Here is a 13,883-nt window from a genome sequence, read left to right as displayed (position 1 = left end):
TGTGGAGTTTGTTCTCCCCATGTTCCTCCCACAGTCCAAAAGTATACTGGTAGGTTAATCTAGGTCTGGGGAAATCAGCCCTGTTGTGAGTGCATGCCTTGCTGGGACAGGCACCATGACCCTATACTGCTTTATTTATCATGTATGGTTGATATAATTGATCTCTGATGGCACCCTTAGTGAATCATATGAAATTGGTGAGAAGAGAGGAGTGGTGCCTTGGGGAAGCCATTGGCTCAGAACCCAGGCCCATTGTTGTGGCTTTGAGACAAGATGGCTGTTGAATATTTGGAAAGTGATGCAGAATTTGACACCACAGAGTGAATTTTAAGGAACATTCTTTTATAAAACCAGACAGATGGGCAGCCAGAGAAAGATTTTGAGTAAATGGAAAAGAACAGAATATTTAAAATGGAATTACATACTTAATATTTTTGTGGATTTTTACCCTAAGGAAAGCAACCCAAAAATGCAAGAAAAATACTTTTATCTTATGGCACCTTTCACTTCCATAATCTAATCACAAAATTTGGACTTTTAAACAAACCTTTTGTTGGTGCTTTCCTACACAGCATAAATTTCCTGATCCTGTGCAAGCTATTGACATAACTGTAATTTGTAAACTTCATAGTGCATGAGGTAAGGACAAGTAAAGGTTAATTCCACACTGAACAGTAGAAAGAAAGGTAAGACAATGTTTTGGCTGTTCGGCCTTCTTCAGGTGTGAGGAAGAGAAAAAAGGGTTGAGCAGGTATGAAAGAGTGTCCAGATGAAGGGAGGTCTGAGGCAGAGGTGTGAAAAGCTAAATACATTTGTAAATAAATGGTCAACTTCTAAAATTAGTCTTATCGCCGAGAGAATGGGGGCAGGATGACTGAAAATCAAGCATAATCTTGGCTTCTGATATCTAGTAAACAAGGATGTAGCCAGAAAAGCCAGTGAGATACAAAACAAAGAGCTGGATCACAGCGGTGATGTGTTCCCTGAAATGTTTAACAAGTTTTTTTCCTGTCCTGCTAATGTGTATCTACAGTTAAAAAAAATGATCGCTAGATACTTCTGCATTAATGTCCTCTGATTTTTTTTTTAAATTGCATATTCATGATAAAGGATATATATGTGCAGGTAATTGAGCAGTATGTGTGGCAACAAAGGGTACCTGTCGTGCTGTGGGCAGTTAAGATAACTGTGAACAAGAAAGCTGTGTTGATTGTAGTGAAAAGATTGATAAGTATGGAAAATGTTACTGCTATGGGATCATATATTTTGATACAAAATGAACAATACAATATATATAACTGAAGAACTGACATTTCACCATTAGCCTTTTTACAATAGCATCTTCCCTAAATTCCCTTTAACATTCATAAATGACTGAGACTACCGCTTTACTTCTTGATCAAGATCATAAACTAAAACTCCCAGCCTCCTCATCTTGACTCATTTTTTGCTTCTGCAGTGGAAATCATTATTCTGAACTAGTACCTTGGATCTCTATTAGCTGAATTTAAGTAATTCAGTTGAATCCATCCTATTTAGTAAATAAGTATTTTTTATTGGTATATTTGGAATCACACAAACCCACAAAAGCCAATGAGGTGGAAAGAAATGAACATCCTTAAAACCCTAATGTTAATACTAATGTGTGAATGTGAGGTATGCCTAATCCAGTGAAAACAGACAAATTATTAACTTTCCAAATCAATCTTTAACTAGGTTTCAAGAAAACATATGTAAAGAAATAATTATGAAAGAATGTAAATACAATTAAACTCTGCCTTGTATTAATTCCCAACAGCATATACTCAAAAGTGTATAAAAAGTGTATTTGAACTAAAATAATCTTAAAAATCAATGTCTAATATGTCCATATTCAAAATGATGCAGTTGTCATTAATTCACTTCTATTGATGGGGGTCTGACATTCTTTTTTTTTTTAAGTGTACTGTATGTATCAGTTTAATAGGAATCTCTAGATATTTTGAAAGTTTTGTTAAATTTGTAAAATAGTTACTTTTAATGTCATTCTAAATATTGATGTAGCAATGTGAAAACTATGCCTGCATTGATCTTGAAATTGTTTTAACTTTAGAAGGATTAATTGTAAACATCATGTTGTTCATTAACAACACTGAAGTGCTAAGAAAACAAAATAATCTACTGTAATTATATTTGTAATATAACTCAAATGCATAATATTGTCAGTATAAATACACTTTCATACTTATAATATACTTCAACAATTTAAAATTCTACACAGAATAAAATTCACACAACCAGCTTTTTAAACATTTATAATGAGATGTTACATTTCTATACATTGTGGGTAACAAGTTCACAAACATTACATATCCAGTAAGGACAAAATGCAGTCTTAACATCCATTTAAATTAATAAATTATTACTATAGTTCTTCTATAATATTGGTTATATGCAGACCCTTTTGTAATGGCCAATAGAAGCAGATTCAACAATGGCAGAAAAGTCCAAATTCAAAACTTCACCATAAACATGTTCCCCTCCACCGCCACACACACCCAGTGGCAGTATTCAAAGCAGCGCCTCTTTGTATATTATAGCACACAATCCACTTCTGTCAGGAATGAACAGGTTCAGAGTCCTTTACCATCTGTTACACACCAGTAACACTGCTGAATGCTGTTTGTGGTTAAAACAAGCAAACTTGTTTGTAGTCACCTAGCTGATGTCTCTGACAAGCTGGGAACACGGAGGAAGACCTAACTACGAACACTGGACAGGGGGTTGGGAGGAATGACTCAGGATACAATGGGAGAGGATGAATGTGTAGCAGATCTTCTTACCCGAATGAATCATGTACAGTATCAGTCACAAACCTACACAACCGTAACCTCACATACCACTAAAAGCAGCAGTTTTCTTCCCCCCCCCACCGATGTTGACACTTAAATTCAAAATCACAATTTTAAAAAGATACAATTGTCTAAAACAAAACTTGACTTTTACCAGACGAAATGTACCAGCTATCTCCTACAATTACACACATCATATGACATAAAGAAATAGCCAAAATAAATAAAACTTGCACGACCAACGACTGTTTTATACAGGACCAAATATTTTCATCCTTCAAATTAAGATAGAACAGATTTGTATGGAAATGTCTCATCCCTCTTCCCCTTTTCCCACTATTCTCCTGCATGGAATGGAATTCTGAAAATGACACACAAATAAAATAAGAATGGCAGAGAAGGTTTTGTGAACTTTCTTCTTCCAAGCTATAATCTGCTTCAGGACATCCTCTGCCTCTTCGGGGAGGTTTACCGGAAGTCCTCTGCGCTGAACATGCCTTTGGCCCTGCGCAAAATGGAGTCCTTGGAAGCATCATAGGGATGTTCCTTAGATGGGATCTCAAGCACAGCTGGGATGGACTGCATGTGAGCATCAATAGCGTGCCGGATCATTTCTGCAATGAACTGGTTGATCAGAATGATCCCAATGTCATCTCGAGCCAAGAAACTCCTAGAAAAAGATGAAAAAAAGAGGGGTTACTCAGGGGGATACAATCTTGAAAAACACGAGCACATTCTGTGCCTCACTCTGTATGCAGAATATATGACTGCAATGATTAATCATGAGGAACACATGCAAATTGCATACAAATTATCACAGAAACAACATGCCATCAACCTCCAGCCTACTGCCTCACACACAGCAGTGGCGATCTGACACAGAAGCACGTGAAGGCTTGCGTGCCCGCTGCGTTTTTTAAATAAGGAAAAAAGGAGGAACTGAGGATGTGTCATTATTCCAGATGTATTAGAATAAAAACGGTTCACTAGCATTTTTATACTGCAAACATAACGCTCTGCAAAAGTTTAAGCTCAACTTAAAATGTATTTAGACCGTAATGCTTGACACTTGCAGGTCTCAGGTATTTAACTTGGAACATAACATTAACGATACCGTTATTGCTCTGCAGATGTACTCTTTTCAAGCAGACTTACTTTTAAGTCTTCTACTAACTAACAGAGATGTCATTTCTATTTTAAATTTGACCTTGTGCAACTGGATTTTCGAGCATGTCTTTAGCGATATGGAAGAAAGAAGGCTATCATCAAAACCAAGAAAATAATCATTTCCCCCATGCTGATCTTACAGTCATGGCCAGTGTTTTAAATTATTAACCACACTTATTGCAACACAATATTTTGAATTATATATTCTCTAAATATATATGTCTCGTCGGCATTGTTAAATCAGGCCAGCTCAAACTCACTTGAAGGTCTCTTCGATCTCGGTGATGCTTGTGTCCTTTTCGACCACCAGAAAATTGGGTTTACGGTTCTTATTCAGCTCTCCAACGCCTCCGAGCAGGAATCCGGTGCAGGTGTCTTCATCTCCGATCACCGCGATCAGCTTGCCTCGTCCTGCCATGCTGGACAAAAAACGTATGCCTGACTATTTCACAGAGGAGTCTGACAATACTTTCTTCGGTTATACTCTCTTCAGGATAAACGAAACACCTGAAAAATCTCAAGTTAACGACGCCTGATCAGCTGACCGCGCCGTACTTCCTTTTTCCTGACAAGTCACGGGATAATTACGTCATCAGACTCAGCGACGCTAACGACCATCGATACCTGGAACACTAGATAAAATCCAGTCATGGAGATGTTTCCATTGTCCTTTCTCTGGCGTTGGAGAGAGCTTTGCTAACGGAAAAAGTATTAAGAAGGACCTCTAATTCGTGTATTAAATATAGACCTAGGCTTATTTTACAAAGTGTTAGAACCATTTTAAATGACTAAAATCATCTTGTGGGTGAGTTTTGTCAGCATTGCCCAATGTTAGAGCGCTGACGTAAGCGAATTTACAGTATGTGTGAACTAAGACATTACGGAAAAAAACTTTGGATTAATTGCCAAATGCAATATTCGTTAAAATATTGAAATACTGGGTTTGCTGTGTCACTCATAACCCCTCCCCCCATACACACACACTGCAGTGGTGGGAATAAAAGGGTCTGAGTTCAAACAGCTCAGATGGGAGAGTATAGTACAGTTTCACCATTACTGCACACAGTTGTTTTATACATTTTCAAGATTTTGCATTATATTACTGCGTCATTATATTGAAAATGTAATAAAAAAACTAAACTGAATTTGATCGAAGGTCAACAGTGTGCCCCAGCAACTAAGACGATACATCTACGGTACCCATCTTAAAAGGGTAACGTAGCTGGACTTGGAGATCTGGCAGTGCTCACCGACATTCTCTAAAAACAAAGGATTTTGAAATATGTATGCTACGAGCTAAAAGACCGATTGGGCGTTTAAGTGAAAAGGGTCACACTTTGGTGGGGGGTGACAGAATGCAGTTATTTTTTAGATTTCTTCTACTTGTTGTTTTTATTTTTATTATTAATGAAAGTGTAATATGATCTGCTCCGTCTCCCAAACCCAAGCATTGCAAACTACCAGTTGCTCAGAGAAGACTGAACCCTTAGTAGGGATGCTGTTTCAACCACACTTGCACGTAGTGGGCGGGTCTTCTCTATGCCACAGGACTATAGCCTGTGAACTATTGGATAACGGGCGAGTGCTCACCGATCCCACGCACTGGATTGGATGCGATCACCGCCGGTCACACAGTTATGTTACTATGTCCCCACGCAACGTGCAATGCCAGTTGGTCACTATGAGAAAAGTGAAGTAATGGATTTGGGAAAGATTTGTATTGATTAGGTTTGTTATATATTGCTTTTTTTTTCAAAAGACATATGAAGAGCATGTATTTTTGACGCTATGAGAATGATTTTTTTTATATTCACACGAATGATCAGAGTTAACGGCAAGGTATATAAATCTAGATTTTTCTAATAAAAAAGATCCTATTTTTAATTCTCCATGTTGTTTTTTAGTTTGCTGTGTGGTTAAATAGTTACGCAACAACTATATTTGTATTCATTTTTGCAAAGACTATGGTTGACATTTTGAAAATGGGAAACTTTCAAGATCTTTGCAATGATAGAATGACCCGATTGGAAAGTACTGATTTTCAGTGTTTGTATTTGGTGTCATACCTTGGCATATTCCGCTCAAAATTGAGACTTCTGCCACGTTTTTGCAATTCGTTGTCTGTGAATCCGAAAGAAGAAATTTACGTACAGTAGTGGAAGAATGGTGATCTTACCTCGTACAGACGAGTATAATTTGCTGTTTTTTCACCAAGTCAGGTTACACTCGTATAACGTCGTGACTTCTTTAGACGCTGAATCTCACCTGACACCTTGGATACAAATTCAAATGTCGCGGTTGTAGATGACGATGAATTATTCAGACTCGGAGCACCAACACTGCCAGTGGAGACAAGACCTGTCGTAGCCGATTCCCAGTCTAGTTTGATCAATGATATGTTCGTATGATATTGTGGCGGTCGGTTATACGAACCGAGAAAACCCGTTTCGTTGTTTTTGTAATGCCAGGCTGTTAAACCCCCCATCCTGTTCTGTTTTTAGATGCACGGCGTGGTTGCCTTGGTTACAGACTCTGTAAATTGAGCTCCTGCCCTTGCTGCTGCTGTTGGTGGTACACGAATTGTGCAGCTATGGGAGTATGGTGTAAATTAACTACTGATAACGACTAAACTCCAAATGAGGCAATTGCTGTCTTTTTTACACTGTCGACCATTTTTCACCGAAACCCCGATTTGATAAGGTAAGGAAAATTATTATCCTTGCATGTTATGCCCTGAAATTGTATTTATGTACAGTATGTGGTCTTAGGGATACAGGACACAGTGATCGCAAACATGCTATCATAATCAGACATCCTAATTGCTCAGGGCATATTTACTGTATGTATTTTATTAAAATAAAATAGAATAAATAAATCGCCGTGTTATTTCTCATTCTGCTAGACTCATGAGTTTGACATCATTATCCTTATCCGATTTACTGGTTTATTTTTGGAATGGAAAAGACGCCCAAGGTGAATCTTCTTTTGCACCTGAGTGAACAACGCCTGGACACTGCAGGGCGATGAAGTCGTGCATCCCTTGTCCGACTCGAAACAGTTCACGATGAAGAAGATATTTAGCTTTGCGAAGAAGAAAAAGGGGTTTTCTCCCAATTCGTCTGACACGGGGAGTGTGCTGTCTGCTGGATATGAGCTAAAGGAAAAAGATCTAGGAAAGCTACACAAGGCTGCTTCTACAGGGGATCTGACCAAGCTCAAACAACTTGTAAAGAAACATGATTTCAATCAGCTGGATAAAGAAAACAGGTAAGTTTAATTTTCTCTCTAGACAGCTTTCCTGAGAAAACAGCACTCTGAAACAGTTTGTTTGTATCGTGTAATGAAACATTGCTAACAAATTCAATATGTGTTAGGTATTGTGTTGTCCCGTATCAAGACCTGTTATCCTGTATTTCTGTTGATTTATAAATCCAGTTTTCTTTCACATTTAGGGGAATATGTCAAATTAATTCCTGTCTCCAGAAATGTCTATAAAATGGGATGTACACTAACCTGCACATGATTTACAATGGTTGCAATCATCCGAACAAGCTAGATGAGCCCAAGGTCTTAAGTCCTACCTCTCTTGTTCCTGTGCAGCTTTTAGTTCATGTTCTTTCTGGTGTAATTGTTAGACACTTGTAAATGCTATTAACTGTTGTCTGTCTTTTGGTCTGTTTTTAATTGGTGGAGGTAAGCTGCAGAGTTTTTGATAGCACTGTAAAATGGTAGTTTATTATTTCTGTTGCAGTGTGGATTACAGGGCAAAGGCCTGCTTGCTATTTCAAAATTACATTTAATTGGAGTGGCAAATATTTCACATTTAATCTTTGTAATATCACATTTTGTTTATTATTTTAAAAAATGAATTGATTAATTTTTTCAATTGTAACGCTACATAAAGACATTTTGTTATTTAAAATATGCATTTAATAACATTTTTAACTTGGGTCACATTTGTTTTGCAAATATGCCAGAACTAGTCCAATTTCTAGTTTTAGGCTGAGCATTAATTTGATATACAGTATAGTGTACTTGCCATAGCAACTAAGCTACAGCAAATATTTCTAAACATAATAAGTGATCCGATACGATCTTTAAAAGGATAACCACTAAACATCAAATGTCATCCTCCACTTATTTTACTTGCAATTTGCATCAGCATCCTCTGGAACATTTGTAGATAAATTTATTCTAATGGAAAACTAATGTTCTTCAAAGATACATGTGAAGAAGGTTTTAGAACATTCATGTGAATTCAAATGAACGTTAATGGGCCAATTGGTACTTAAATATTTTTCTAATAAATGTAAAAACCTACGCGGATCCCATGCAGTTTTGAGTATGCTACAGGTTCCACTTTGTACATCTTTAGAAATTGCTCTGTAGCTGGTGTACAGATCCAGTCCTAGAGAACCAGAAGGTTTTTGGTCATTTGCTTTCTATTTTAGGCCTGAATCGCCTCATTGAATTTACCTAATTAGCCAAGTTGCAGACTTACCTTATTCCTAAAGAAGCTGGAGTTTTAAGGATTCCTATAAAACCCACTGGACAATGTCCAGAGTTGGATTACCCTATGTAACTAGGTGTCACAGTTGTTGGACAGGAGATGGGAGTAGCATCCTTGTGTGGACTGGTAGTTAGTTCCCTGTTATCAGCTGTACTATAGTACTTGTATCCTGTGCCATCCTGACAAAACGTCTGGAAACCCTTCCATTTTATTTTCTCATTTTTAAAAAAATAAACCTGTAAATAAGGGATCCCACTTGAGTTGATTGTCAGCGTGCGCCAGTTACACAGACCACCGCCAGTGAAACTACCAGTGCCTGGTGGGACCTACAGAATGTCACAACTTGCAGGCATCTTAGTGACTTGCAATGTAGACACACCCCAGGAAGTCACTGAGTGGGGTTCTGGGAAGTGTAGTTCTCTTAGGCAATGCAGTGTTTCTGAGCTTTGCTAGCCAGCTTCGGTACCCTGCTTTCCATGGTTTGTGTTAACTTCTCCAGCTTGGGAAGCATCCTATGCTAGCAGCTATTACCTGCTACAGCAAAGCGTTAGGACAGGATTGCACCAATATTATTTCCTTTTGAAGACTTTCCTTTGTTTTGTCATTAAACTGTTATTAACTTTACTGTAATAGAAAAAATGGCTAGAGTCCATGTTGTATCTTATGTCTTACCTTTTCAGTTCATGGCTGATTTTGATTGCAACCTCACTGTTAACATTTTAGCACACAGTCTTCATTGTTGCTGAGGTTCTGAAGAATGCAGTGGGAATAAGGGAGGGAAAGAAAAAAAAACCCTAAATAGCTGAGAGAATTTATTCAGCTGATTACTATGCCATACATTCTAATAATTAGAATGCTTCAGTTTGTCACATATGATCATTTTCTCAGTCAGGTGTGTTGATTAATGTTGATAAATTCAGGTATAAAACTATAGTCTTTTCTAACAGCAGTTTTTTGAAGGCCTGGTGAATTTACATTTTCTGCATTATAACTATTTAATTTTTATTAAAATTGTTGACATTTTAGTGCACCTCATATTCCCATGTCTGTTTTAAAATATCTAACTTGGGTTCTTAACTGTTTTTGCTGCCATTAATATCAAGGTGTGCATTTATTCTTTATTGATATGATGTCTATCCAACGGTACTGTTTTTAACTGGTCCTACTCATATCTGACTGGCAGACAGCATTTTGTTTTCTTGGTCCTCATAAATCTTCTATGGCCCCAGTCAATCATGGTGTGCCACAGGGTTCGGTCTTGGGCCCATTGCTTTTTATAATTTATATGAGTTCTCTTGATCAGATTATATGCAAACATGGTCTTCTGTTTCGTTGTTACGCAGATGATACTCAGATTTACATTAAAACATCTGCCCCTCTGATCTCCAGCCTTTGTCATGTTACTCTTGTCTGTGTGACATCAAGCTCTAGTTGACATCAAATTCTTAATGCTAAATAGTTACAAAATCTACATTTTACTAGTGCGTAGCAAAAAACTGGAAAGCTTCACAATAAATGTTGATGGCTTCCTCATTCCGACACCAGTCATAGTCAGGAATCTTGGAGTCACACCTTCTATTTTTTGAGCCACACTTCACAAAATGTATGAAGATCTCTTTTTTCACCTAAAAATATAGCGAGCATTAGGCAATTTTTATGAATGTTGGATGCTAAGTGCTTGATTAATGCATTTATGACATCAGGGTTTGATTTCTGTAACTCTTTGCCCTGTGTGCTCCCTAACACTTTTCTTAGTATGTTACAATGTATCCAGAACTCCACAGCTACACTTCTGACTCACACCAGACCCTGGCAACATATCTCTCCTACATTCAGATCTCTACTTTGGTTGCCTATAAAGTCATATATTCAATAAAACATCTTGTTACTGACTTTTAAGCCTCTAAGTAATCTGTTCCATCATTCTCTGAACTCCTGCATGTTTACACTGCCTCCCATTGGCTCTGTTCAGTTGAGACTGGTCCTTTGCTCACTGAACCTAGGACTGAATCTCAGACTTTCGGTGACTGTATTTTATTTTTAGCTTTTTATTGTATATTTTTTATCACTATGTACAGCGTTCATGGGTTTACAGAGGTGATTTATAAATCATTTTTATATGTATAACAGCTGCAAATGACCAGATTACAGTCAATCCTCCGTTTAAATGATTTCACTTTAATAGACTTTGGAGTTAATAGACCCAATCTGCTAAATGTGAATTTTGAGGTTCTATATTTCTGAAGTTATTAAAGTGGCTTTCTTGGTTTAACAGCAAAATGTATGTAGGTAATTAAAAACACTAAATCAGACTGATGAACAGCATCAAACGATATTATTTGGATGCTTGTTCACAAAGGAAAAAGAGTAGTCGCCTTTTCGAATCTGAGATTCTGTTTTAAAGTCGTCATTTAAAAGAACTCCCGCTGCTGTTCCTTCCTGGTCACGCAGGGTACAAACCCTGCAGGAGTCCAGGATCTGAGCTGTTTTTATAATGGTTATTTACCATACTCGCCTTTCCAAAGTAATTGCAGGATTTGGTCTGGTATAGTTAGTTTCATCACTGTTGAACTGTTCTGCTGCACCTAATTTGTGGGTTATGTCATCTACAACGATGGATTATTTTTGTAGCTTTGCCTTATGTTCTTAGTTTGATGCTACAACAGTTACAATACATATTAATACACTGACACTTAGTTACATCTGTAAAAAACAGAGACAGTTCTTCATGTGTGTAGTTTTTTTTAATTCCTAAAAGGATATATTTTACATATAAGACAGGACTCACCTGAGTGGCATGCAGCAGCCATTATTTGCTGGTGGGCCAACCACACAAATAGATGAGGAGCAGTTTCTCACCAAAAGAAAGTACTTCACCGCTTGAACTAAACATAAAACATCCACGCAACACAGGAACAACAACAGAACTATATTCTGTATAATAGCTTCGTATAGAGGCTTAAAGGTTTTGCACATTTAGTATACAGTATGTACACAATTTACAGTAATTTTAAATGTTACTGACATCTTACTCTAAAACAGAAATAGGATAAACATGAAGTTATATTTTCTTAACCTTGTTTTCTCTCTTCTTTTTCAGAACACCCTTACATCTTGCCTGTGCATATGGACATGCTGATATTGTTCGTTTCCTGGCAGAAGGCAAAGCAAAATTAAATCTCTGTGACAATCAGAACCGATCCCCTCTCATGAAGGTACGTTGTATAAAACTAGTTCTGGAAATTAAACTTGGTGGATGGTGACCATATTATCCACTCAATTTGTTTCTTAGCTGAATTTGACCAAAAGTACAGTAAAAGCTGACAGAGTAACATCATGAAAAATGTCCCAGTTCAAGAGTTCCTTGGTGACATGCCACATTAATGACACTGTATCATCAACATGATTTCAGAAGCATTTCCAATCTGTATTAGTAAAGGATGAAAAAAAGAAACCTTTGGCTTTGCTTGATTTCCTGTATCGCCTTAGAAAGTGTTAGAAAATGAACACTAAACTTACTATATATAAAAATATAATAAATGTCATTGTTCAGGGTTATGGTATCTAATAATAAAATTATACATTTGGGGACTATGTAAATTAAAGTGCTATTATCCATTCTAATGTTACTGGGCAGTTATATGCAGACAGAATGTCCGAAGAACCTAATTCTACCTTTCGTGCACTACATTCCAATTTTAACATTAAAATGAGTCATAACATTAAAATGAGTAATTTACATATACTCACATCACTTTTCATGTATGTACTGTAAAAAAAGTCGGTTTCCTTGCTGTTGAAATGATATACTTATTACATCACGTACTTGACTATAGGGAAGTAACATTTTGCTACATATATTCTGCTCAGGAACGGCACAGTGGTGCAGCATTGTTGCCTTGCAGTGCTGAGGTCCTGGGTTTATTTCCAAACCTGGGGTGCTGTCTGTGAGGCGTTAGTATGTTCTCCCCATGTTCACATGCTGTAGGTTTCCTCCAGGTGGTCTGGTTAATTGGCTTTTGGAAAAAATGGCTGTGGTGTGAGCGCGCACATGTCTGTGTGTGCTCTGTGATGGACTTGCGTCCTGTCCAGGGTGTACTCCACCTTGCACCTGGTGCTTGCTGGGATAGGCTTCCCCATGACCCTGAATTGGAAGTGGCTAGAAAATAAATGGATTGATATGTTGCTCGGATATATTTGAACATATTGTTTATGAAGATTTCTAACTTGCATGTGTTGACCTTGTGTATTGTTTCGTCTGTTTCTGTTTGATTTTGCAGGCTGTGCAATGCCAACAGGAGCAGTGTGCAGTTACCCTGTTGGAAAACGATGCGGACCCAAACCTTGTGGATATCAATGGAAACACTGCATTGCACCTTTCTGCCCTCATCCCTTCCATTTCCATGGCTGCCCAGTTACTGGAGCATAAAGCAAACATAAATGCTGAAAACAAGGTTTGGCTTTTGTCCCATTGGTGTGTATGAAAATGTGTTATGTTAAATCAAATTAACAAAAAATAATAAACCATAAAGCAAGTTCACCAGGAAAAGCAGCCAGAAAATGGATTGATATAAAGACATTAAAGACATATCAATGAGCATTCCCTATTCACTTTCGTTGCATGATAAAAAGATGTTTTCTTTTTAGGAAGGATGTACCCCCCTGATTCTGGCTGTTACAGAAAACCATCCCGAGATGGTAGAATTTCTCTTAAAGGAAGGGGCCGATGTAGATGCCGATAATAATTCAAAACGGTATGTAATACTTGCTTACAAGCAAATATTGGGTTCCATTAAATATCTGAGAGGTTGGGTGTGAGGAAGACCAGAAATCTGTTTACCTCTTCAGTGCTATGATTGGAGCCCAGACCCACATTTTCCATATAACTTTTTAAATTGATTCTGTATTTAATTGCAAACCAGTAAATGACTTTTTTATCAAACCAAATTTTATTTTAAAACAGGTCTATCTTCTTTGATCATTTTAATTTTATTGCCAAAATTGCATTTTGCCTCATAGCATATCATAAATGACACAGCAGTAATAATGAAAAAGTGAGCACAAAAGACATAGAAAGAAACATAGAAACACATTAAACATAAGTCTCATAAGGTAGTAAACAAACTTTTTTCTTCCTTAGGACATCTTTGATGATTGCTGCAAGTAATGGACAAATTAGTATGGTTCGATTATTGTTACGGTACAATGCGGATATATCATTAAAGGACGATAAAGGATGGACAGCTGATGATCACTCAGTAATGAATGGACACCATGCGTAAGTATTACATGAATAATACAAGTGCTGCACATTATGGGTAGCAGTTTGTTCATTGGAAAATATTATTAAAAGATAAATTATTCCAAGGGAAGGG

The 13,883-nt window shown here is 37.3% G+C and overlaps 2 protein-coding genes across 14 annotated transcripts in view; one reads left to right on the top strand and one right to left on the bottom strand.

Moving 5' to 3' along the window:
- Positions 1-2,277: 2,277 nt before the first annotated feature.
- Positions 2,278-6,266, bottom strand: atp6v1f (ATPase H+ transporting V1 subunit F). Of its 2 annotated transcripts, none has more exons than XM_006633262.3 (3): positions 6,175-6,266; positions 4,259-4,417; positions 2,278-3,501 (listed from the first exon to the last, which is right to left on the bottom strand). In XM_006633262.3, exons 2-3 carry the CDS (start codon positions 4,414-4,416, stop codon positions 3,300-3,302), a joined length of 360 nt encoding a protein of 119 aa, XP_006633325.1. In that variant the 5' UTR covers position 4,417; positions 6,175-6,266; the 3' UTR covers positions 2,278-3,299. The 2 variants fall into 2 exon arrangements, with proteins under 2 accessions (XP_006633325.1, XP_069048666.1); XM_069192565.1 differs by lacking the exon at positions 6,175-6,266 and adding an exon at positions 5,589-5,677.
- ankrd26 (ankyrin repeat domain containing 26) overlaps positions 5,631-13,883 on the top strand; it is a 48,081-nt gene continuing 39,828 nt past the window's right edge. For 10 of the 12 annotated variants that reach the window (XR_011190097.1, XM_069192558.1, XM_069192556.1 and 7 more), the window contains exons 1-7: positions 5,673-5,837; positions 6,500-6,698; positions 6,901-7,265; positions 11,609-11,723; positions 12,789-12,962; positions 13,156-13,262; positions 13,649-13,786. Coding sequence is in view for 11 of the 12 variants with exons in the window: in XM_069192558.1 (XP_069048659.1) it covers positions 7,063-7,265; positions 11,609-11,723; positions 12,789-12,962; positions 13,156-13,262; positions 13,649-13,786 (737 nt within the window). In the remaining variant the exon portion in view is untranslated. Of the gene's footprint in view, positions 5,838-6,499; positions 6,699-6,900; positions 7,266-11,608; positions 11,724-12,788; positions 12,963-13,155; positions 13,263-13,648; positions 13,787-13,883 lie in introns of all 12 variants that reach the window. The other 2 variants (XM_069192554.1, XM_069192553.1) reach the window with 2 other exon arrangements.

Source organism: Lepisosteus oculatus, chromosome 7, assembly GCF_040954835.1.
Source record: "Lepisosteus oculatus isolate fLepOcu1 chromosome 7, fLepOcu1.hap2, whole genome shotgun sequence".
Classification (NCBI taxonomy): Eukaryota; Metazoa; Chordata; class Actinopteri; order Semionotiformes; family Lepisosteidae; genus Lepisosteus; species Lepisosteus oculatus.
The sequence above is the reverse complement of the archived record's forward strand: the minus strand, read 5'-3'. Positions and strand labels throughout refer to the sequence as shown.